We start from the raw sequence: 27432 nt of genomic DNA, 5'->3' as shown, positions 1-27432 counted from the left end.
CTTCCTTCCTTCCTTCCTTCCTTCCTTCCTTCCTTCCTTCCTTCCTTTCTTTCTTTCTTTCTTTCTTTCTTTCTTTCTTTCTTTCTTTCTTTCTCCCTCACTTAGTGTCTTTTAAAATGTTTCTATACCCACAGTCCAAACAACATTAAATCAAATAATTAATTCAATATTGATATACGAGAGCTTTTTGAAGGTAAAAAAATATCAGTGTAAATAAAAATTAAACGAGATCACCATCGGGGGGTGCTGCTCATTGCACACCTGGGCAGGGCACAGAGCACAGCTGCTTCAGGATTCCTTCTTGGAAGGGTACTTCTCCACACAGGGCCTCCTCCACAGGGACAGCTGTGTGGGATATTGAGCCATTGTGGACCACGCAGGAGAAGCTGCGCACCTGGACTCCTTCTCCACAATCTCCGCCCTAAGAGAAGAAAGGATGCCCCCAGAATTAGCCAAATAGTCAGAGTCTCCAAGGAAACCCTCAGGATACACAGCATCTTCCCTCTTTTTAGAATTCCCTCATGACCACAAAGCATCACTGAATTTCAGGGGTTGACAGGGGAAGTGACGTAGAAACACAAACACGTGCTTTAGATGTTACGTCCCCAGTATAAGACATGGATATAAATGCCAAAATGAGAGAAAATGCATGATTTGTCTCTCTGAACATAGTCTGATGTACAAGCATCTCCCAGAGAACATGCACAGCCCCAGGGTAGGAATTTCTCTTTAATTTTCCTAATTTTTTTTCGTTGTCGAATTTGGTTCTTCTTTTCTCGCATGGATCAGTTGGGAATAAAATAAAACTGATTTTTCTCTGTTGCTCTTCAAAGTGATTTTTCCCAGCTTGGCACCTGTCCTGAGTAAAATGCTCTGAGGATGTTTCAGGCCAGTGTCACTCAGAAAGCTGGGCAACAAGGGACATTCATACAGTGCCTCATAGAAACAGAAATGGAGAGTTAAAGGGCTTGGTGGTTACAGAGCCCAAGTGTCTGCTGAGGGAAATTATCCTGTTCTTAAAGATTTTGGCAGACACTCAGGAGATGGGTATCTTCACCAGGATTTTGATAAGGTGTTGGTCTCTCAGAAGGAAGTTCTTTGGACATTTGGATGACTTCAGCTGACAGCTACATTAGCTCACATATACCTAGGAAGCAGAGCTGGAGGTGGAGCTTTAAGGTAAAGGATGCTCTGTGCTAGAATGCCAGTGGAGGGGGGGGGGGTCCAGATAGAACTAAAGCAAAAAAGGAAGGAAAGAAAACCCAGGTCGTACTTACTTAACACACTGGCTTCGATGTCACAAGCAACTGCAAATGTGTTGGGGTCACTCATAATGCCATCCAGATGTGGCATCCCATACCTCAATACTACCCATACAGATAAAGGATCCGAGGTACAGGGGAGGCATTCGTAATGCCAGACACTCTGTGAATCCTATGTCCACTGACCAGTATTCATTCTGGTATCAATTTTCCTATATAACCACGTTTAATTCATGTCTATTAAGTCCCCAAACTGGTAGAGAGCTAGTTTTCTATTTCCTTTTGTTATTTTGATTACCCTGTATGTCTTTTCTGTGAAGAGGCAGGGCAGGGAATGAGACTATGGCTTCATTTAGATGATAGATGTACAACCCTCTACAATAGGAATCCCTTTCTTGGTCCTTCTTATCTACAGAGGATAAATACTGCAGTGCCTGGACTTTGGAGACACTACAGCTCTTGCAGAAGCAGAAGTGCAAAATGATAAAAGTGCCAGTCCAAGTAGTCAGGATATCATTGATTCTGGGCATGGAGTAGGTGTCTGTCCCCTATGGGCCAGCTGGCATTCGCCAGGCAAGGTTTCAAGCTTCAGGGCATCAAGGGAGCTCATGGTGGCTGCCAGAGAGAAAAGATGGCACAGACCACCAGCTTGGGTGCTTTCCACACAAGGCAAGTCAAGGATAATAACATGCAGTAGTGAGAATTCAGTTAGCTATAGTTAACTGTGATCCAAAAGCATTAAATTCCAGAAATAAGCTTCATAAGTGTTTAACTTATGCCATTCTCAAGAACATGATGGGTTATTTCTGCCCCATCCTGTCTCAGGCAAAATATGAATCACCAGTTTTTGAACAGGTTCAGACTGTTCCCACTGCCTGTCAGTCATGTGGCAGTCATCCTGGTCATCAGATCAAATATTGTGATGTAACAATGCCTGCGTTCTTGTAGGCTTTATGTATTTAATAATGGTTCAAAAGAGCAAGGAACTAATGTAATCTCCTGGGTCTATATTGTAGTCTTTGTTTTATTTATTTATTTATTTATTTACTATTCCATTTGTCTATATTTCAAATGAAGTTCCACTTCCTGGTTAACCCACCACCAACCCCCTATCCCATATCTGCCCTCCCCCTCCGCTTTGCTTGTATGAGTGTGCTTCCCCACCCACTCATGCTCTCCTGCCCCATCGCTCCTGCATCCCCCTATGCTGGGGCATTAAACCTCCCCGGGATCAAGGGTCTCCCCTCCTATTGCTTTCAACTAAGGCCATCCTCTGCTACATATGTCTCTGGAATCATGTATCTCACCAAGTTCTCCCAGAGTCTAGACCACCCACCAAGGAGTGTACCTGGAGGGAATCCATGGCTTTAGTTCTTGTTCTAATCACTTATAGGCTACTCTTCTCCCAGTGTGTGCAACTTAGAAATACACTTTATTATAGGCACTAATGTATAGGAAAATCATACTAAATGCTAGGTTCAATATTATAAAATTTCATATATCGTCTGGGGATCTTGGAGGATAAATAAAATGGTCAACTGGCAAAAAAATGAAAGTTTCAATTTTGGGGAATTTAAAGTACAGCAGTTTAAAGCACAAAGACTCTAAGGCAGTATATAAATTGGCAACACCAATTTATTATTTATAACAACACTTTATTAGATAATAAAAACTTAATAGCAATTATAGTTGGTTGATTGAGGAGTCTGATCATGCTACTATAACAAAATACCTTAGGCTGAGTAATTTATAAGTGGTGGATACAAACTGCTCATGGGAGTTTAAGATATTCAAGATTAAGGCGCAAATGAGTAGTTCATTATAGATGGGACTTCTACATGTCCTCAGTGGCAATAGGACAGCTCCCTCAGGTCTTTCATGAGGACAGAACCTTCCAACTCCCCCCCCCCCACGGTTATCCCTCTTCTCTTAAATCAGCAGACAGTCTTCAATATAAGAGTTATGAAGCCGAGACACTCCACAGCAGAGTGATATCCCAAACCAGATCTATCAAGGTCTTATCACTGCTTCTCTTGCAGTATTTATCTATGAAAAGTACCATAGTTTTAGGCCTAGATGCCATTTTGGAGAGGAGTTTAATATCAACTCACAGCATAACATTCAAAACAAATGTTCTAATAAAAACTCACTGCCAAAGATGGAAAATAACAAGAATAAACACAAGTTCCTTTCTGGTGGGGAGTGCTCCTTCATAACTTAGTATTTTGAAGATGGCTTTGCTGAATTTTCTAGGTGTGATTGTGTAAGTGAGTATAAGGACTTTATATGTCTAAAGATGTCTAACATGTCTAAAGATGCTGCAGCAGATGTAGGCTTTCAAAAACCTGATACCTTCAACTGAGGGGATGAATTGATGAGGGCTTTTTTTTTTTTTTTTATTCCATCAGGCAGCTTGTGTATTGGTGCAGGAAACGAGCCTGCACTGGGGATCATCTTAAAAACCAAGATAAACAGTGATCAGCTCGTGATGTGTATCCTGGGATCAGCCCATATTCAACCTTAATCTCTTACACTTTTAAGGACAGCTACTATATGAAAAGAAATCAGCATCAGAATGACACTTTCATTCATGAGGCAAAGCTCCCCTGTACAGAATTTACACACTACAGTCAGGAGGCAGACCCCAGCTTCTTGGAGCAAGATGGTAACCAGAGAGCATTCCGCAACCCACTGCACTGCTTTGATTACTAGTGGAGTTTGGTATACATTGAATTTTCCCCTCTACCAGATGTGGTCAGATGACACTAATAAACATAACTGCAGTTTAATCAAATTTATGGTAGCAAATACATTTCACTGAGCTCTTAATTTATATTAGGCACTATGCTAAGTATTTCATATGATATTTAAAAATATCTACAAGAATCAACGTTATCCAGTTTCAGATTTGACCAATTGAAGACTAAAATTTTTGTAAAAATAAAATACTTCCAGACTGAAATTGCATAGTTCTTTTCCCTTGTCACTATTTCTTATGCTGTATAACAAATGTTTTCATATCACTTATAACTTAATAATTAGCAAACAATTAATGAAGAAATACTAATGTATACTGAAATGAAGATATAGGTTATATTTAAATACTACAGCAATTTGTATGAAGGACTGGAGCGTCTGAAGGTGTTAAAATTGATGGCGAGATCACCCAGGATTCAGCCTATTGGCTACTCTCATAAGCTAGATAAGAAAATGATGTGTTGAGCATTTAGATAATTGGCAAGGGTGGGGTGGGGGTGAGGGTGGGGGTGGGGGTGGGGGTGGGGGTGGGGAGAAACCCAACTAAAACTTGCCAGAACTGTGAACAATGTTATGTTTGCTAGACTCCAGGATCTCAACTCTTCATGAAAAGACGTTAGTGGCTGAGGAACTTAGGTAGAGCTAACAGGTTCTGAAGGTGAGCATATCTTCCTTCCTTCCTTCCTTCCTTCCTTCCTTCCTTCCTTCCTTCCTTCCTTCCTTCCTTTCTTTTCTTTTTTTTTTTTTTTTGCTAATGTCTCTCTATGAAAAACAGAGGCAGTCTTGTCACATCCACAGTACCATTTGCAAGCTTCCATTATTGTTGCCTGACACTTCCAGAAGTCAAGCAGCCATTGACACACTATTCCCCAATGGGTTAGAACACGCCCAGACAGGGGAAGTAGGGAAGTGTTGGGGGAGAGTTAGTCTTCCTTTGTGTGAAAGGTCTGCATGTATTTTAGTCAGCAATGCCAAAAACTTAGCTACATATTTAAGAAGAGACCCTTTAGTGACAAGATCAGGAGTATTTTGTTTCACAAAGAATTAGCAGGCTTCAGAGAAGTCAGATACATTGGGAACTCAGGACAGTCGGCCAGGGGTTGCCCTGGGCCTTTTCTTTTGCACCTCTGCTTTAATTACAGTTTTTCTTTTGAGTTATTTTGCTTTTAAGTGACTGGCTTTATCCACTAAATGGAGGAAGGCAGCAGCTAAGAGTGTGTGATTGCAGCGCCTTTATTTTATTTATTTTACTTTTTGCTGCTTTTTAAACTTTACTTATTTTCATATATTTAATACATTAAGTCTCTACTGCAGTTTCCCCTCTCTTCTCTCCTGCCAGTCTCCACTCTCACCCCACCCTAAATCCATTCTTTCTTCCTTTCTCTTCAGAAAAGGGTAGGCTTCCCGGGGATATCAACTAAACATGGCAGATTAAGTTGTAGTAGACTAGGAACCTCATTTCACTTTGGCAAGGCAACTCAGTTGTTGGAAATGGGTCCCCAAAGCAAGTAAAACCATCAGAAAGAACCCTTGCTCTCTATGTTAAGGAATCCAATGAAAAGACCAAGCTACAGAACTATAGCATACATGCAGAGGGCCTAGGTTAGACCGCATAGGCTCCCTGGCTGTCATTTCCCTTTTAGTGAGCCCATGTGAGTCCACATTTGTTGGTTCTGTGGGTTTTCTTGTGATATCCCTGACTGCTCTGGTTCCTACAAGGTTTCCTCCCCCTTTTCTGCAGAAATCACTGAGTTTTGCCTATGTTTGGCTGTTGGTCTCTGCATCTGTTTCTGTCAGTGATTGCAAGGTCTTTAACCAGCTTCAAATCCACTGCAGACTCATGGGAAAGAACATTGACTGTGTAGGTAGGTACCCAAGCATAAAGTGAACTATAGTAAGGACATCCTGACTAAGTGCTGGTAGGTAGGACTCAGCCTGTCTAGCATTTGAAGCAGTTTTACTGTTTACTGAGGCAAAAACCAACTATTGCTCCCATGTGTCCCTGGGGCATCTAAATTAGTACCACAGCAGGGAAGCCACTACCCTGCACCCACACCATGGTCACCACTCATCTTTGTCCCTGTGGTTCTAGCAGAAGGTGAACATGAACAGCTAACAGCTTCCATTGGGCATTTGTCCAACATGATCCTGTGAGATAAATTGCTGGACTTTATCAAAGACTAAAAGCTGCTGATACCTGAGAAGGGAAAGAGAAGGTGCAAAGGCAGATAGAACAAAAGTGCATGCTGGGTAAGGCTTGGAGTGTAGCCATTCTCTGTCTCCAAGTCTCTCCCTCTTTCTTACCCTCTGCCTTCTGGTTTTGTTAACTCTTCTCACCCTGGTCCCACAATGGCTCCTTATACTCCCTATTTGCTCTTTCAAAGTTATCATAATTATAAGGGAACTATCTTATCCTTTTTCTCGATTTCAGTCATTTCAGATAATATTTCAGATTGCCAAAGACTTCAGAGAGATCTTCAGACGAGTAGACTTAGAGTCATTAGGTTATTTCTGAATTCATCAATTTGCATGACGACCTTATCTTCAAAACACAAAACAAGACAAAACAGGAACAGGGAACAAGTGGACCATATCACTCTGCTCCTCTGAGACCTGTTAAGAAACACGGGCATTTAATTTCAGCAGGATTACCAAGCTGCTCAACATGGTCATCCAGGGCAGGGGCACTAAACATCTTTATGAGAACACTCAGGGGAGATTTCTTAATGTGTAGTCAAAATTATTGTTGCTTAATTAAAATATGCTCCAGAATATGAACTGAAGGATAAACTAGTAAAAGGCAGAAATAAAGAAAATCAATGCACTTTTACTTAAGTCAGGAGCCAGAGAGAGCACACAGTAGCAGATCTTTGCTGATCAAGCACAAGCTCAGGGTCTGTGACATAGGATGATGTCACTCAGCATTTATAGCTCAGGCCAATAAAAAAGCAATTAGTGAGGAAGGGTAGTAACCTTGGTTAGTGTAATAATGTTAGAATATAGCTTTCACCCCCTTGTCATCTCTGTCTATTTGCAAGGCATTGTCAAAGCTGAAAGTTAACTTTCAAGAGACACAATCTAAAGCAAGCTGTGCATTTCTACAGAGTCAGGGTTTTGCTTAATTAAAGAATTCTTTAATATTCTCAGCAAGCAAAGGAATAAAAAACACAGAATTCTTGAGGATGCTGACGATATTGGCAGTTTTGTGACCTAGCTTATTATAATCAGTGTCTAATGAATGGCTGTTTAGACTCTTAGCAGTGTCACTCTGTGTGAAACTAACTCACTTGCTTACATTTTTCCATGTTCTCCGTTACGTTAAAAATAGCATGTGCCCAGAACCTGGTGCTGTGTAATTTATTTAATCACTGTATTTGATGAGACAAGTGCTTTGCACAGACTGAGAAGTATTCTCTAAGTGTCATGGCATGACCTACCTCCAATTTACATGCAGACCAGTTGCCAAGGACCCAACTATAGCAGGGTGTCACTGGGCAGGGTTTCTGCTGGGTGAGTTCTGTGGGGCATTGTCGACCTTCTCCTTGGGTTGGCATAATGATAAATCGAGTCCGGCTCATGCGACCTAAAATAATAAGGGAGGTGTCAGTTATTGGTTAAAGTTTAGCTTGGAAATAGAGAGAAGAATTGTTGCCTTGTATGTGTAAGTCTTCATTATATGACATGGAACTCTGTCCTGCCTCATTCACTCTCTGGTTTCTGCCATTTCAATGTAGATTTCTAGAGACATAAAACTATTCTCAAGATTGATGTTTCAAAAGATCTGAAATCCTACCCATCTTTACATCAGTTTTTAGGTCTGAATTCTGTATCTGTCAAACAGGCTGTTATTATAAGTGCTATAATGCTAATTTCCTTAACAAATATTTAATTCATTCATCTTTATTTGATCAAGACATCTTGCTATGCATTAGCTATAGTGGTAAGATAGCCATATATATGTTCTGCTTCTAACAGAGGTACAAATACTAGACACAAATAGAGAAAAGAGTATCTTTTTTTTTTTTTTTTGGTCTGTTAGGGTCTAAATTAGTGAGGTATGAATGCCACATAAGCCAAGTTACTCTAAGACATTCCACAGGAAGGTCACTTCTCAAGGTTCTCAGTTTTCCTTAGTTAATTCAGCACAGACAATTTTCCTAAAGTTTGTGTGTGGATCCATTTATTTCTCCCTTCACTGAGCATAAGGAAAAATTGAAGGTTGGCTTATGCAGAGGAACCAATGATGCTTAAAGGTATATATATATTCAAACAGAGGCACTCCATGTCACAGTGGAATAAAAGGGTGAATTTATGAGCAGCTAAGGAAATAACAGTGTCTCTTCCCATCGCAGAAGCATTTCCAGGATAAGCTCAAAGCCAATGTGAATGGAGTGGCACCAACTGTTCAGGCGAGTCCCTTCTTCTCTTTCCATGGCCCCCTTATTACTGGTTTTCTTACTGATGAGTTCAGACACATTTAGTTTAATTGTTATCTGGAACAATTTATCTTATCTGTGAATATATTTCTTGGCTACAAAGTGAATTATGATAGTATATTTGACATGTTAAAAAAAATCAGTTTTATGGGAGTATGCACTGAAGCATCCCCTGCCCCCCGATGCTAGAATGACTCAGAGGCAGTATTCTTGAAAAGTTGAACTTGAAACAGAAAAGCCCTAAGCTGATGCACTGTGAGAAGAGGGTGCTGTGTATGGAAGGGTAGGGGTGACCAAATCTGAGGATCTGGGGCTAGAACAATTGTGAGGAAGGGAAGAAAGATCTAGAGAAAATCCTGGGGTCTTTAGAAAACATGAAGGATCCTACATGTATATCCAAAGAGAATGAGAACCGTGTTTTCCTAGCTTTCCCTTGAAAGCGTGGGGTTGCATACTTTCATAGGATCAGATCGATCACTGTCAATCGAGTTTTATCACAGATTTTGGGGTCAAATATATCTCTAGTTGAAGAAACTTAAAGAAAACTGGTTGTTCCTAAGAATCTAAATTATTTGGTGGCTGAGCCCTGTCACTACCACTACTCTATACATTAAGTACTAAATTAAAAGGGTACTTATTGAGAGGACTGGGGGCATAGATCAATGGTAGGGCACCTGCCTAGCATGAGTAAAACCTTGTGTTATCACAAAAAGATAGTGTCACTAAAAATCCTCAATTGGTTATGTTTTTATTTCATATTAAAAAATATTACATTAGGTTATCTAAAATGTATGTTAATACTATCAAATCACTTATTGAAGTGGTACCATGTACTTGACGATATTCCAAACATCTTATATATGTACTGACTCATATAATTGAACAATCCTAGAAAAATTTTATTATTTGTCTGTATTAAAAGTAAGAAAAATAAATCCCAAAGCACAGGGGTTAGTTGCCTAAAGTTGAACACTAATCACGTGGAGAATAAGAGTCACAGCTAGGATGCTTCAACTCTGCTGCCAGGTGGAAACTGCAAGAGACTGGGAGTGACAACTACAAAGGAGGACTAGGGAGCTACCAAAGGAACCTTTTCCATTTGACAAAGGAATCTGTGTTGGTGATGATATGGGATTGCTGAATTAGTGTGCATCTTGAGCACAGATCCTGTATATGCATTTAGAATTTCACAGAACCATTAAAGTCAAGCTATAAGGTAGGCCTCATTTATAAAATGCTATCTGTAGCTTATGGACATAGTTGGGTCAAGATTTCATATGACATTTGATCAACAACTGCACACACTTACATTCCCTGCTAATTTTATTGGCCAAAATACGTATTACCTAATGTATCATAGTTGCATTGCTTTCTGGTTTTGTAATTATATTTATGATGTAGTGATAAAATACTATATTTTATCATGACCAAATAACTCTGGACTTGTTATCAGCTATCAAGTTGCTGTGCTGATGGCCAATAGAATAATTAGAATAATTTTATTTATTTCCCTTCAAGTGGCAGGTATTTTCTGTTGTAGATGAAAGTGGAAGAAATCTAGTATGTGCAAAGGGAAAATTGATGGTGTTAAAGGTGATACAAATAGAAAAGGGGGAATAATGGGGAAGGAGTTTTAGGTGAGGAAATAAGGGAGAATAGCATGGGAGAGAGGAGGAGTTAGGGAAATAATTTGAAGGATGTTTGAGAGAGCTATTTGGAGACCTACTATTTTATCATCTGTGTGTGCACTAGCACACACACACACACACACACACACACACACACACACACTGTATTTGTATCCATATAAAACTGTTTAATTAAAGTTAACTTACACAGGAGAAACATTTATCCCAGTACCCTAAGTTGTCAAATAAAAAGCTTAGTGTTAGAATTGTGATTCCTTCCCTTGCGTTGTTGGTTATGTGTATCCCAGAGGACCCCTCACCACCTCCCCCACCCCAATAATACAGACTACTGCCACTCTTCTTACTTGCCTACTGGACCTTGATGGCAAGATCTTCTTGCTGAAGATATTGTACACATTGACTTTAGAATATTGAGAAATTGGATTGGTATAGATCAGGGAGCTTCCTCCTTGTTGGTTAGTTTCCATAGTAACAGAAGGTGCTGTGTAGTTTGGTCGGGTGGAGGGGGTGAAGGCAGAGAAGTCACCAACAGTCTTACTCAACTGCAAACATCATGAACTACAAGTGACCAGTGAGGCAAGTCATTCCCAGGATTGCAGTAGTGATCCAAGTGTTACGGAGCTTCACAGTCGCTTTCTGATTGGATTTCAGGCCCATTCCACAGGAAGAAACATACAGCCCACACTGTAATTCTGGCCAAGAACAAATGCTTAGGGAGCTTTCAGGCCAAGATTATTCAACTAAATGAACATAATAAATTCATATGGCTCTAACTATAGATTAGTGAATCTCTCATACCTTATCAGTGAAGATAGCAAGTGGATTATGGTGGTTAATGCTGAACCTCACAACTGATCAAAGTGCATTGAATAAAAAATGGTGAAGTGTTCAGTCACAAATCTGACATCTGTATTACAGCTTCCCCTAAGGATCATGGATCCTAAGAAGATGACAACAACCAGAGGTTAAAGAAGATCAGAGTGAACCAGTATCTTCTCAACATGATAAGATGTCTACCTTCATGAACTCAGAGCAGCAGTGGTGATTTGCAATAAATCAAGCTAAATGATATTCTAGCAGGGAGGGAAGGTACTCCTGAGCCCTCTTCATGCAAACTGAGGAGCTGTGGATAGTTTCTAGGGGAAGGAGAGTTAGTTTTCTTTGAGGGTGTGTTCCCTGTTAGATCAACCTTACTCTGGTATAGATCCATATTATGCAGCTCAAATTGCACTTGCAAGTTTTAAAACAAAATAAAGAGTATATGAATTTGGGGGGTGGTGAGGAGGTGGGAGTAGATGGGAAACATTGTGGGAAGGACATAGAGGTGGGTTGGAAGGCCTTGTAGGAGGAAGGGATGGAGAGATGAGGGTTGGTTGGGCAAGAGTGACATTGTATGAAATTCTCAAAGAATTCATAAGACTATTATAAATAATGATGATGTTAATTTTAAACAATGAAACCCTAAGGCCAGTCATCAGGAGCATAACCACAGGGCTTACACTCTCTGTTGCTATCAAGGTATAGAGATGCGATCTTTGAATGTGCCCATCAACAGCAAGAAGTGTATAGTAAATCTTTATTTAAGACACCTTGTTCTTCAAGGTTGTTTAAGGTTAAACATAAGCATTTCCAGTGAAGGCAGGGAAGTGTAAACAGACTTGGAGATTCTACAGACTCTCCCAACTCCCATTATTTCACCTTTTCTTTTTAAGGTAAGAATATTTCCATTATACTGAATAGCCACTGTATTCCTACAATTAAAGATTCACTGATTCTGAACTTTCAAATTGAAAATGGAGCAAGAGGAAATGCAGATGGCACCAGGTACCATGATGTGGCTTGATCCTCCAGTTACAGTGTGTTATGGTTTGTATATGCTTGGGCCAGGGAGTGGCACTATTAGAAGGTGTGGCCCTGTTGGAGTAGGTGTGGCCTTGTTGGGATAGGTGTGTCACATTGGGTATGGGCTTTAAGACCCTCATCCTAGCTACCTGGAAGCCAGTATTCTGATAGCGGCCTTCAGATGAAGATGTAGAACTCTCAGCTCTGCCTGTACCATACCTGCCTGGATGCTGCCATGCTCCTACCTTGATGATAATGGACTGAACCTCTGACCTGTAAGCCAGCCCCAATTAAATGTACTTTATAAGACTTGCATTGGTCATGGTGTCTGTTCACAGCTGTAAAACCCTAACTAAGGCACAGTGATCCAGGGTTCTCAGGATCCACTTCAGACTGGATAGAACCCTCAGCCTAGCCAGTTTATCTTAGCAGTGATTATTAGAGACACAAGCAAGGTGAATCTTGACAACCAGGTTTATGATTATGAATCCTGCTGGGGGAGGGAAAATGTGGAAGATATAGTCAAACTACAGGAATTAAAAATCACAGCAAGGATGGAGAAAGAAGATTTTTGAAGCAGCTGAGGCACAGTGGAAAGAAACTGGGCTTGGCACCAGTCATCTGTAGTTGGAAATAATTCTTTCAAATTAACAGCTAGAAAATGATGAGACTGTATGAAAGTCCTCTGAACATGAATTTCCTGTTCTGTAAAATAAAACTAAGAATACCTAAGGGCCTTATTATCTGAGGATAATTCAGGTTGGTGAAATGTCATTTAAAAGTGAGCCTCTTTTAAATGGAAATGAAATTATTTTTAATAAGTACTAAAAAATGTTTAAATGGGATTCTTTTTCTGGAACTCAGAAGTATGTAACTGAGTTTATCCAGTGCTGAGTACCATACAGATCATAATTACGACTGTGTGCTCACCATCGGGATAAAGAATAAATCAGCCGTGCAGGTTTCTTACATAAGTTCCTGATTACACTATGAAAATCCATTTTCCACGACTGGTATTTGTAGCACGATCATAAAGTCTTTGATCTTTCAGTCACTTTTCATGCCTTGGCCTCCTTTGAATCTTGAATGTGAAGACCACCCTTTCAATAATGTCTTTACTGTGGGTCCCCATTCCACCTGCATCTAGGAATTGATTAACACATTCCCTGACCAGTGGTAGAATGGTGTGCTAACAGAAGAAGGCCGTGGAAAGGAGAATGGATTTTATAAGCTCATGAGCATCCTAATGTTATGCAGCATATAGAGACATAGACACCCATATCAAGAAGACTTGGGTGTGGAACATTTTGATGATGAGAATAAGCTAGGCATATCTCACACTGCATGTGAACATTCTACGAGGTATCTAAAATATAGTAAACACTCGTTAAAGTATTTATGTTTTGAACTTTTAAGATTATAATATATTTTCCCCTTCTCTTTCCTCCATTTAAACCTTTCTCCATACCCTTCCTTGGTCTCTTTCAAATATAAGCCTTCTTCTGTTCATCAATTCTTTCATATATATATATATATATATATATATATATATATATATATACATAATATATTCCTAAGTATAACTTGCTCAGTCTGTATACTCTTATTTGCATATATGTTTTCAGCAATACTCTTACATAATTTCTAAGAATGAGGCTTGTGATGAATTTACAAATCATGGTATCTGTTGATTCCTTTATCTTGTTGCTTATAGAGTGTCCAGAGTTATAAAATTCATAACCTGCCACATTCCTTATGTTCTGGCTGGGTTTTTTCGGTAACAGCAAAAGTGCTGCCATATGTACCCCAAGCTTCCATAATGAGAAGGTGGAATTTCCTTGGGCATGTTCCTGCCTTCTCTTGTTTGGACTTATGCTTCTCAATATAGGCATAAAAGAAGATTTCTTTTTTAAAAAACAAGTCTCAGACAAAGAGAAAATATCCAGCAATTGCCCACTCTGCTTGTCCAACTGGATCTCAGCTGTCATCATGCTGTCCCCTGCAGCATGCTTCAACTAAGAATTTTTCTGTAGACTAAAGCAAAGTTGCAGAGTTAGCTGTTTTGGATAACTATAGACAGTTTTGATATGACTCAAGAAAATAAGCAGGCTATAGTGTTTGTCTAGGTAAAGGGATGGTAGATTAAAAATGAAAATAACAAAAAAAGCATTGACAAAGATGTCCACAGTCTTCCAACAGCTAATTATAGGAAACATCTGAGCAACCCACAGGAATCCACTGATCAATGCCTGTGCACCTAGTGTGCAGCCATGGAGATATATTACCGAAGCAGCAATGGAACATGAAGTGACCTGGCCTTTTAACGTGCTTACTAATATCTTACTTTGCCCTCACAGTGAGACATTATTTATTTATAACATGAGCAGAATCATTTAAGCATACACTGCAATCATTGGTGTGGAATGATCATCCAGAAGCTGAAATCTCCAACGAGGTGGTCAATTATCACCTGTAACAGGGGACTGGGCCACAAAATTCAAGGTAACACTGGTCTTTCCTGATGGGCACCAAAACAGTAGATAATTGAGTAAAGTGCTTCCACTTTCTCCTTCCCACCTCTGCAGATGTAGCCTTGGTTTTAGCACCTGCTTATTTCCTATTGCTCAGTAGTAAAAACCAGCAGATGATAAGATAAATAAGAGAGAAGCAGATAGATGGTCATGTTCATCTTGTTGGCCTTCGCCATGCTTCTTTGGGGTTAAGGCTTGTTCTTGAGAAGCTCATCACTGGGAAAGTACTCTTCACTATGGAGGGATGGAGACGGCCATGGCTACCATGTGCTTTGATAAAGGGATCGTATGTCTGTTCTTCTTTAGCTCCTTTCTCTTCCTTGATCTGTTTCCAGTAACTCTCCAGTCTGCATTCCATCTGTCTACCAAACAAATCACTTCAACGGGACCTCGAACTGGGGCTACATTTCAGAAATACCTATTACTATTCTTATTTAAGGTATTTAAGATTAATGGAAGCTTGTAGAAATGACATAATCTTTGAAGAATCACAATTGGTACTGCAACACAGGGTTGCTTTACTCCAAAAGCACGTGCAGTCACATCTGGCCCTTGTCATGAGTGCTGGGTGCTATAATTCAGTTGCTAGGTCTTTTGAGAAAGATTGATACTGCATTTACCCTGTCCTCTGAATTCCTATGAACTTGTCACCCAAATTCATACTCTTCATAGTTTCCTTTAGCAAAAACTAACTTATAGTAACATGTGTGCACCCTTCTGTGAAAACTATTTATGTGGTTTTATGTACTCATCCTAGTAAATATCAAGAATAACACAAAGTTTCATTGCATATGAAACATTCCATTTCAAGCAGGTGGTCACGTACTACAATATGATTGAAGCTGTCCTTTAAAAAGCACCACCCACAGTTTTTACATTAATTTCAAATGTAGACATTGCTAGAGAGGAACTTGGGAGCAGGGCTAATGTCTGACAATGCAGAGAAGTTTCAGTGCTGGCAGTGATTTACAACCAGCTCTTGGCCATGCGCTGAGCTTTGTTAGAGATGAGAGATGTGGGAATAAGTCTTCACTCAAAGCTGCAGCCCACAGGCTCGAACTCTAGAGAAATTCCTTGGGTCATGTGAAAATTGCTTCAAGTTCCCAGACATCTTTTATCATAGAGAACACCCAACTCAGAAAGGATAAAGACTGCAGAGGCTGCTGTAGTCCAGGTGGCTTTGGTCTCAGCCAGGATCATCTGTCTAAGAGAGAGGCTAGTTACTGGGGGAAGTAACAAGACCGCTGAGAGGTCAAGACAGACTGTGGTATCAGAAGAGGTCTTTGGATGGCAGATGATTAAGTCCTGACATTCCACTTCGTGGGCTTTTGGTGTTAGACTGTGATTCAACTGCTTACTCACTGTTCAGTTCTCAACCATCCCAGCAACTATGTGAAATACAAATGAAAACTGGCATGGCCTTATAATGCATTTAGACTGTGTAAGTATTGGAAGGAAAAAACCCTCCAGGGGTCCAAAGAGCAAAGGTTGTAGAGAAGAATTTTAGCAATCTTGGAGGAGCTACTCTGTCCTTTCTTTTCTGAAGAGACCATCAGGGCCATTAATTTCTTGTCTATAATATTAATAGTTGTCATCCTAGAAGACAGATGATACATTGCATATTCAGAAGAGTGCGTTCAGAGGGTTCTCGTCCTTCTTTTTTTTTTCCAGAAAAATATTAATTCTTTGATAATTTCATATAATGTGTTTTGATTATATTCTCCCCTCTTCCTATTTCTTAAAGCACCCACGAGCCCATTTTCCAAGGTAAGAGTTCCTCTGCTTATTCTGAAATATATATGTATATTATAATAATTTCATAAAGTGGTGTAGCATCAAACCAAGATCATGTTCAAGGAGGTAACTCCATAATATCAAATCTAAAGGGCTACTAGCAAAACAACAGGGACCTTGGAGCTACCAGGTTCAAATGCAGCCTCTGCAGTTTACAGTATGTGTCTCTTTTCTGGCTCTATTACCACCTACTACCCAGTTGCAAATTAGGAGAATACATCATACAACCACTATGAAAAAGTTACTAAGACACGTCTGACATTGATAATTGTATTCTTGATCAATGAGTATCAGAAAAAAAAAACCACATTGATATTTCCTCATTTTATAGAATAAAATAGCGCCTTACAAAAGACAAGCTAGCATTTCAAGGCTCTGAAATTTGCCTTTGGAAAAGCAGGCTGTGAAACCCAGGTCCTGGGCCTTTGTGCCCAGTCTTTTCCATTCTCTCAGAAAGCTTCCTGACCTCCTGTTGTATGAACCAACTATTCCATAGACTGAGTCTGAATTGTTATAACTATTAGTCTTATACCGAGTCAAGAAATCCACACCAGTCAGATTTTATCCAGATACTAAATTAAAGGTTACTGATTTGCCTAGACATCTTGAAATCTATTAATAATAATAATAATAAATGATAATGATAAGAAGAAGAAAATTTCTCATGCTTTCAAACTCATACAAAATTAGTTTTTTTTCATTATGGTCTAAAATAGGTGGGAAAAAATTACTTGACATCTGGGAAATACAAGTAGCAGGCTGGATTATCTAGTCATGAAAAATAATATCAATTCATACTCTGAATGAAAAAGTATAAAATAGTAAAAAAAAACCACATATTCTGAAATTAACATTTTTAGAGTCTTATTGGTTAAGTGATAATTATGAATAATTCATGATATGCTAAATGTAGGGAGCTCTCTATTCCACTGAGCCGATGAAAACTCAATAGACAAAGAACATGACTAATCCAAATATTAAGCTCTTCTATTACTAGGTTTGATCTTGGAGAGCTATCTAAAAAGATCCCTCAGAGAAGCTGAGAATCAGTTTCTCTCTAACCTGAAAGAAATTGGATTCAAACTGTTCTGACCTTGAAATCTTTAACACAATTAAAAACTATATGACAAGCTCCAGGTGTGCACTAAGGAGGCAGCTCACGAGCTTGGAAGATAAAGTCAGAACCCATTTCAAAATTTCCCTTAGATCAATGACATTCTGTGAGTTTGATAGTGAAGCGTGGCTCACTGGGCCAACAACCTGGTGAATTCATAAACAGAGGTAATTGTGTGAACTTCTGCGTTTGATGCAGCAGTCAGCCCAGAGCTGCAGGTGCAGAAGGCTGACTCTGAGGTAACTCTCTCACCCTCTTTAATGTGCCTGTGTACACTTTATCTCATCTTACCTCTCTGTCCCCTGGCCACAATCAGCAGGACAAAAGACTGGCTCATATAGAAGGCAGATGCTGGCACACCGCTTAGCAGAGACAAGTCTGTCTGCAGATATTTCCCAGTGATAACATGTAACCTTTCCAGCTCCAAGAATAAGTCTGTGCCAGGCATGCTTGTATTTGATGGGTGCTGACTGTTTATTGTCTCCAGGCCAGGGCATGTGAGGATGAAGGCATGACTTAAATACAGAATTTTCACAGTTTGGAGACAAGGAACCCCAAGGTTGCAGTAGGAAAGCTGCAGTGTTGGGGAAGCTGGAGGCTGGTCGGGATGTAACTCTAACCCCTATTCCTTCCACACACTCTGAGGGGAAGTACTTAGGAAACCAGAGCTCACATATACAAGTCCCCTGTGTACTGTGCAATCTACTCATTTATTTATATATCAAATTCAGGCCAGGTTCAAGCATATAAAAATGGAATGATACTCATTTTTATATTTCTGTCTGTAGGTTGTAACCTAAAGCCTTTTGTAACACAAACAGTTGTCAAAACTGCTTGTGGAATGAGATGTTGAACATCACTAGTTTTAAGGCACACCTTTGCTATTCAACTACAGCCACTATACCAACTCCTCAGTGTTGCCCTCTCCTGACAGATTCTTGTAATTTCCCATCCATTTAAGTTTTACTATACCACTTAGTAGTCCTGATTCCTGTGTTGGTCACATCACTCATCTTTCCACTGGGGTGCTGGGTTTTGAAGTTCGTGTACTTTGTCCAAGATCTTACCTGTTCCATGCAGTTTATTCTAAGTTCTTAGAAGGGGGTCTCATACTCATTGTATCCAATGAGTAAAATAGATGATATAATTTACTTCTCCTGTGACAGTTAGATACCAGGAGATACCAGGATAGTAGGCAGTAACTTTTCAAAACCTCACATGGCCAGAGCAATGCCTGAGTACATTCACATCTTAATTACTGGCAGGCTTTCCAGATGTCAGGGCTATGGACAGTTTTTAAAGTGTAGTTTTATGCCCAAGAGGTTAGAACATAAAGCTATCTTCAGATTAAGAGATAACACCCCCAAGAAATTATCTCATTTATAAAAAAATTAGCTTGAATAGATGCCCAACTGATTCTCTACTTGCATGGCTTTAATTTAGAAAATAGCTTTTCTTCTGAAAGTTTTAATTGTTTATTACTCTGTGGGGTTTGGAAAGATGAATTTAGGGTGAAGCTGAAATTATCTACACTTCTCCAACAGTGGGATTCAAGTTTGGGAGGGTTGTTTGTGGGGTTTCTGATAGACAATTTCAGTGTGCTTAGTCCTCTGCACTAGTAAAACTGCTTGAACATATAAAGTGACATTTTAACACTAGGCAGCTGCTTTGGGGTTTTACATAGAATGGTGAGGTGTTGTAATGTCATGATGAGCTGCTACTTCTCAATGACTTGTTTCAGTAACACAATGAGGCTTTTCAGGAACACACACACACACACACACACACACACACAAAATGTATTTTCTGTCTCCACCTGTTAGACACATTCCTGGGTGTGGAGAATAAAATATCTTTGTTACTTAGGTAGTAAGAAAGGAAAATATCCAGTGAGGGGTGGACTGCCTTCAGGCACAAGATGCAGGCTGTAGATGCCTCTCCCCTTTGAGCTTACTTGTGATCTAGGGGAAGGACAAATAACAGCTGAAATTCTTCTGGCCACTCATGAAGTGTGCTGCAGTGGGACAGAGGAGACTAAAGCACTCCACAAGGGTGATGGCCATCAGGTGGGGATGATGGACATGGTCATCAGGAAGCAGCAGGGGTGGTGATGCTGAGATGCTCTGTGTAAGGGGATGTGCCAACGAGGAACCAAGTATGATCTGACCTGGAGTGTGCTGGGATTAGCATGTGCAGATGCAGAGGGAGGCGGCAGGGCAGAGGAGGCAAGAGAGACAGACAGTGTGGGCTACCTCTCTCCCTGAAGGGCCATCTTCTCAAGCAAGGCTGTCCTTTAAGTGCCTTTGCATGTTATCCTTTACTGCTCAGGAGTAGAACAATGACTAAACCTTCTCTCATAGAATACATAAGGAAGAGAAGAGGCACACCACTTCCAGCATAACTCACAAGAACATCACAAGAATGTTACCATCCAGGGAAATGGTGTTGTCATTCCAGGGTCTCTCTCAGCCTATGTGATTGATTAACTCTGTGAAACAGAAACAAGCCCTGTCTATACATGGGGAGAAACAAGTCTCTAGCCACTGTGTCCAGATCCACTCACATAATACATAGTCTAAAATCACCATGACCATGGCGATCACCATACCATGTTTTTTACTGGTAGGGTTTAGGATCTTCTGATGGGATACTGACCCACAGGTTAGCCACCGCTTCTGTGACCTCCCACTGTTAGAGTAATTTCTTCCACCCTTGCTGATCCCTCAGCGCGCTTAGAGGTCTGCTTTTCTCTGGATCAGCCCTGTGTTAGCTTCATCTGTTCACTATGGTTTTTGCCAGTTGCCCGGCTACTTTTAGGAGTAGGGAAGCTGAATACCTCCTTGGCCACAGGTTTGTGAACACTCTGTCCATGTCGTCCATCCTGAGAGCTGGCAGTTGACCACACATTCCACCAGACAGGGAATACTCATCCTCTGGGGTTTTTCCAGATTACGCTGCAAATGCAATGAGATATACCTTCAATACTAACCAGATTGCTTTTCAGTCATAGGTGAGAGTGCTCTTTATTCGGTAATAAATAACCTTTCCATGTTGTGGTGAGAGAAGAAACATCCATTGTCTTATAAATTGGTAGCTACCAAAACAACGATTGTTATTTCACTGGTGACATTTGGTTAGTCAAAATTTCTTACTATAAGCTCTGAACTCTAACAAAGACCCAACACTCAGGGGCTGGGAAAGTATCAAGTCATATAACACAGAGATCTCGTATGTTGTTCAGTCAACAACAAAGTAGGAAGGAATGTCATCATTCCATCCAGACATCTTCAGATGGGCTGACAGTATCCAGAGAGATCAAAATTACCAGCAAGGTTAGTAGTACTCAGAATAGGAACAAGGATAAAATAAATGATACTTCTGAGATCCCAAATGGCCAAGTGGGCAATGTAATTACGGTTCTAATCAGTCAACAAATTAATGAGACAGTTTACTTTCTTCTCTGAAATCAGTGTTTAGATATAATTTATATATTGTATTATGACCAAGGTAGAAGATATTTCAGTGAAGGAACAAATTACCCAAGAATAAGAGAGTGAATACTGAGGTCTGTGTTGTGTGACTCAAGTAAATTGTATGTTTAATTAGGAAAGCTTTGACACCTAACACATGTAAAATAATGTGAGTACATCTACTTAAAGCTAAAATTAGTTATCACAGCATGATGGCTTTCTAAGTGACTAACACAGAAAGCAACATATAGGGATCTGTGACTATTGATGTGGTACAGATATGCTACCTTGATTAATAATTTAGGACTTCTTTAAATGAATAGTCACTAAATATATGTTTGCTACATGCCATTTAGAAAACAAGGAAACTGATTTTTAGTAAGAATAATTTACATCTCTTCTTGCATCAAAAGAAAATATGTCTTTTGCACATAGCTAGCTCAAAACTAATAGCTAAAGGGTTCATAAACAAAACAGGGACAAAAACAAAATCAGCAGCTCACCTGAACTGCTACAGTCCAACATTGTGCTCCTATCAGCTAAAACACCATTCTCATTTGTGCACTGTGAAGGAATGTTAACTTGGTGGGGACAGGTCTGAGTGTGACCATTGTTTATGTAGAACAGCAGTAGATGGTTGACTTCTTTCCTGAGGCAGTCAGTGTATTAGAGACAGACTAAAGGAAATAAAGTCTTCAAATAAAGCAACGGCAGTTGGCCAACAGTTATCTACAGAATGTGAACCATTTTCAGAATGCTATGGATTGGGGCGCCCAGTCTTGGACAGTATGGTTTATAGTCAGCGTCAGAGATGACAGCTGCACTGCTGGCTAGGGATTGTGACAATACTGATATTTAGGGTTGTTTTAGGCATGGTGAGGAAGTCTTTGTTCTAATTTCTGCTGAATCCTCTGCTACAACAACTGAGACAGAGCTTTGTTAGCCTGTCAACATGTTACAGACATTTCTGTAGATGCCTGTGATTACTGGCATCCTATCTTCAATTCTGCAAGTTGTTCCTGTGATGCATGTAATATGATAATATGCCCATTTCTATTGAGCTGTCCCTATATGCTGAATTTACATCTGAGAAGGGAATGTCAGCCTCTCTGGAATGGGTCTGACTGTAGCTTTTCTCCAAAGTCCACAAAATTAGAAAAAGTCAGAACCTCGTAATTTGAAAATTTGCATGGAGGTCTTTTGCATAGATTGAGAGAGAGAGAAAAAAGGCAGTTGTACAGTTTATCATCTGGCAATTATCTGTTAAGGGAATTGTCAGTGTTTTGTACATCCAGGATCAGCATCTATCTTGTTTGAAGAAGACATGTTTATCACACAAGCAAATGAGTCACCTGTCAATATAAGAAGTCACACCACCACAGTAGTAAAGGCATCAAACCCAACAGTTTGCTGAAAGCCAGGTATATTATAAAACTTTTTAAAAGTAATGAGTTCATTTCTTACTCTTTTGAGTAAGTCTAAACCAGTGACATACAACTGCAACATATCTTCTGTCAGTGTTTGTAATGCCTGTTAGGTGGTGTGAAGCTCGAGGATTAAGGTTAAGGGATTCCCTTCCACAATCCCACAGGAGTTACCTGCTCACAGTGGTCCATGCTGACAGACTTGCCATCACTGCGCACACAGCTCAGCAGGCGGGTCCTCACACCCTGGCCACAGGAAACATTTTCACTCAGCTGGCATGTGCTCCACTCTACAAGAAGAGGACACCTTAGACCAGTCAGAATGGCTAAAATAAAAAACTGAGGTGACAGCAGATGCTGGTGAGGATGTGCAGAAAGAGGAACACTCCTCCATTATTGGTGGGATTGCAAACTGGTATAACCGGTCTGGAAATAAGTTGGTGGTTCCCCAGAAAATTGGACATAGTACTACCTGAGGACCCAGCTATACCACTCCTGGGCATATACCCAGAAGATGCTCCAACATGTAATAAGGACACATGCTCCACTATGTTCATAGCAGCCTTATTTATAATAGCCAGGAGCTGGAAGGAACTCAGATATCCTTCAACAGAGGAATGGATACAGAAAATGTGATACATTTACACAATGGAGTACTACTCAGCTATTAAAAATGATGAATTCAGGAAATTCTTATGCATATGGATAGAACTAGAAAATATCATCTTGAGTGAAGTAACTCAATTACAAAAGAACATACATGGTATGCACTCACTGATAAGTGGATATTAGCCCCAAAGCTCCAAATAACCGGGATATAATTCACAGACCACATGAAGTCCAATAAGAAGGAAGACCAAAGTGTACATGCTTAGGTCCTTCTTAGAACAAAATACTAACAGAAGCAAATATGGAGATAAAGTGTTGAGCAGAGACTGAAGGAAAGGGCACCCAGAGACTGTCCCACCTGGGGATTCATCCCATATACAGTTACCAAACCCAGACACTATGGTGGATGCCAAGAAGTGTATGCTGAAAGGAGCCTAATATGGCTGTCTCCTGAGAGGCTCTGCCAGAGTCTTACAAACATAGAGGTGGATGTTTGCAGCCAACCATTGGACTGAAAGCAGAGTCTCTAATAGAGGAGTTAGAGAAAGAACTGAAGGAGTTTAAGGGGTTTGCAACTCTATAGGAAGAACAACAATATCAACTAACCAGACCCATCCTCCCGAACTCCCAGGGACTAAGCCATCAATAAAGGAGTACACATGGCTCCAACTGCATATATAACAGAGGATTCCCTTGTAATGCATCAATGGGAGGAGAGGTCCTTTGTCCTATGAAGGCTCTATAGATGCCCCAGTGGAATCGAGGACAGGGAGGTGGGAGTGGGTGGGTGGGTAGAGGAACACCCTCACAGAAGCAGGGGGAGGGAGGATGTGATAGGGTGTTTCTGGGAGGGAGAGAAACCAGAAAAGGAGATAACATTTAAAATGTAAATAAAGAAAATACCCAATAAATAAAAAGAAGACAGGGTCATATGATCTTTGGGAGTGGGTGGGTTGGAGAGCAGGATGGCAGGGGGGTATGAAGAATAAAGAAAGACCAGCTTAAGAAAACTATTCGTTATACAAAAATGAAAGAGAAGACAATTAAGCCATGGCACCAACTTTATGTTTATGCCCCAGTCCCGCATCCCCAAATCTTAACTTCCAAGATGATAGAAGTAGGGAGTGGAACCTTTAGATGGTGACTGGATCAAGACAGAGGAAAGCTCAGAATGTGAAATTTTGCATATCCCCTTGTGGGGAGATGATAGGAAGAGGTAAGTGTAGTAGCAACTTTCTTGGTTTGGGCACTGCCCTGCATGCTCAGACAAACATAGTGACTAAATAATTCACCTAATATGATTCTTACTATTTCTCTACCTCTCTAATATCCATGACTGGTCAGGACTCCCATTAAAAAAAATACCTATGGGGGAAAATATATGGTAGATTTGAGTAATATACTGAAATAATGAAAGGCATGAGACTAAAGAAACTTTACTGCAGTATCTTTTAAAGCCATGCTCTTCTTCAGAGATCATGGCCTTGATGTATCTACAAGCCATGAATGGATGTTTGTTTTCATGAAGTCACCTGGAACTAAGTCCTTAGTGTTTCATGTCCTACACATATATTGTCCTCTCCCTCCCTAGTGCCAGGAGAGGATTCACACAGGTTAGTCAGTATTCAGGGAAAAGAGTCATAGTGGGGTTCAACTCTACCTGTCAGGTTGTACTGGAACTGGAAACAGTTTTCATTGAGGAGGCAGGGCCGCACCTGTGAGTCTTCCCCACAAGTTCTTGAGTTCAGCGAGGGCCTCAGCAGATGCCGAGTTCTTCTCTGCATTGCATAGGGGTCACATGACTATGAAAGGCAAGAGCAGGCAGACAAGAATACACAGTGAATGATAAATTATTCCATTAAACGTACACATGCAGCCACAGAACAGTTACAGAGAGGAAACCGTAGTTACAGCAATGAGGCTGTGACCACACCTGCAAATGTTACAGCTTGTGGTTAGAAGAGAGAATGATTTTGTGATGCAAGGTTGGATTTTCTTCTATTTTCATTTCATTTAACAACCAGTATATTTCATCTTTAAATGAAACAAAAATTGACTTTAGTTGCTCTAGTTCAACAGAAATAATGACACAGAATATTAAAATGTGAAAATTATTTAAAAAAATCCCAGGATAAACAGCTACACACATGAATAAATTATAAAATTAATGTGGATAAAGTAGAACCTTCTTTTTATTTGGGAGCTCTCTGACCCAAGGGGATGAATCTCTATAATCTTGTCCAACTCCCTCAAAATAAATGTATAAATGCAAATCCAAAGATTTACTGAAAAATCATCTTCACCTGGTGCTATATGTCCTCCCATAGTTTTGGGCCATGTAATAATGCTGGAGCCAGAGAAATCTATTAGCTACATCTTATACAACTGGTCTACCCATAGAAGTGCTTCCAGCTCCTCCCTGGGAACAGCCTTCTTTCTTTTATTTTTTAAAATGAGGTATTTTCTTCATTTACATTTCAAATGCTATCTCAAAAGTCCCCCAGACCCTCCCCCCACTCACCTACCCACCCACTCTCACTTCTTGGCCCTGGCCTTACCTTTACCCCATACTGAGGCATATAAAGTTTGCAAGACCAAGGGGCCTCTCTTCCCAATGAGGGCCAACTAGGACATCTTCTGATACATATGCAGCTAGAGACACAAGCTCCGGGGTACTGGTTAGTTCATATTGTTGTTCCACCTATAGCGTTGCAGACCCCTTTAGCTCCTTGGGAACTTTCTCTAGCTCCTCCAGTGGGGGCCCTGTGTTCCATCCAATAGCTGACTGTGAGCATCCACTTCTGTGTTTGCCAGGCCCCAACAGCCTTCTTTCAAATGTCCTTCAAACCCTACTCTTCACTTTCCCCAGAGAACTTAATCCAGGTTTACTCTCTCTCCCCCCCACCCCCCCGCAACAAGAACACGTCTAATGATGCTAAATTCCTCTCTTGTTTTTTGAGAAAATTTTACTTATGTTCATGGGTCTGCTGATGGATTTAGTTCTAAATATATCCTTCTTTATATTGATATTATTTCTTTATTATCCTGTTTCTTCTTTTTCTTTAAAAAATTTATTAGGGCACAAGGAATAACAGCTTCTGCTCCTCTTATAACCCAGTGAAAGCCTGGAATAAACTATGTAAAGCAGTTTTCAAATAAATATCACAAATACATTCACAACATGCAATTCCAGACCCTGAACGATCCAGGAAGGTTTATAGACTCGAAGAATAAAAGGGTTTGAATTGTGATCACCAAATAGCCACTTCTATGTCTGAGATGTCATTTAATTTCTTCTTCCTTTTGCCTCTTCAGGAATCATACTAAACTGCAGCTTGCATACTGAATCTTGGTTAATTCAAAATGACAGTGTTGGATTACAGTAAACTGTGGGGGAAAATTCACACATCATCTTCTAAAGTTTAGGTAACTGAAACACCTTCGCTATCCATGTGATTTCACACTCAAATAATCTGTTAATATTTAAAATTTTACATTTAATTGTATTACATTGCATCCATATGATCAAGAAGAAACAATCAATTATATTCACACAAATTCCACACTAATGGTTACCAATAATTTATTTCTACTTTACCATGTAATTTGAATTCATGCACTCATTGAGGAGGAATAAAAACTGATTGGTAAATAAAGGGAAACAATAGAATCCTGGTAGACTTTCTAGATTAGGGCTCTGCTGCATTTGTTTCTCATAAAGTAATCAGTGTTTGAAATAAGTGACTATATACCAGGACCCAAGCATCTGCTTTGTTTAAGCCATAGGATAAAAGGGAAGATAAAACAGAAACACAAATCAAATGAATCGACAGTGCTTCAGGTCAGCAATAATCTGATTTGAACATTTTTCAGACTTTAGAATATTTGCATAGACTTTAAGTGTTGGTATCTTTACTGCCAAAATACAAAGTCTGAAACATCTTGAAATCTAAAACCTATAGTAGTACAATAACACATAGTATATTTTGCTTCATCTAAACTCATAGGAGGCAAGTGGATAGTGATAATGTATGATTTGATGAGATTTTTAGGATTTCAACCATCAAATCTCATAGTATGTAAATTTGTTTTACATGGCTATAAATTACCTCTTTGGTTTAATTTTCTGTTCAGATAATCTAGATATATTGAAATAAAACATTTCATCTAATTCCCTTGTCAATTCCTTATCTATAGACGCAATTGAAGAGGACCTCATGGGTGATTGGAATTTATATAAATAATTCAAATTCTTCTTAGAGTCCTCTAATGAAAGAAAATACTCTTATGAAACTCCTTTTATGAAAATTATCTTGATATGAATAAGTGTGAGATTGTTATTTCCTCTTATCTTTTTCTACTGGCTCTTTGTCAAAACTCAGTGGTCATATTTTTCATCACTTCTTTTTCTCTGGTATGTATTGCAAGGCATTCTAATGAGCTATTGGATGGATCACAGGGCCCCCAATGGAGGAGCTAGAGAAAGTATCCAAGGAGCTAAAGGAATCTGCAACCCTATAGGTGGAACAACATTATGAACTAAC

At 39.8% G+C, this 27432-nt stretch overlaps 1 protein-coding gene across 1 annotated transcript in view; it reads right to left on the bottom strand.

The window, feature by feature from the left end:
- The window catches only part of Thsd7b (thrombospondin type 1 domain containing 7B), an 879842-nt gene that overhangs the window by 22812 nt on the left and 829598 nt on the right, over positions 1-27432 (bottom strand). The window contains exons 18-22 of the mRNA XM_021164520.2: positions 24549-24690; positions 22454-22569; positions 20222-20339; positions 7457-7602; positions 262-421 (exon numbers count right to left, since the gene is read on the bottom strand). Coding sequence (XP_021020179.1) covers positions 262-421; positions 7457-7602; positions 20222-20339; positions 22454-22569; positions 24549-24690 — 682 coding nt within the window. The remainder of the gene's footprint in view (positions 1-261; positions 422-7456; positions 7603-20221; positions 20340-22453; positions 22570-24548; positions 24691-27432) is intronic.

Source organism: Mus caroli, chromosome 1 (assembly GCF_900094665.2).
Source record: "Mus caroli chromosome 1, CAROLI_EIJ_v1.1, whole genome shotgun sequence".
NCBI lineage: Eukaryota > Metazoa > Chordata > Mammalia > Rodentia > Muridae > Mus > Mus caroli.
The sequence above is the reverse complement of the archived record's forward strand: the minus strand, read 5'-3'. Positions and strand labels throughout refer to the sequence as shown.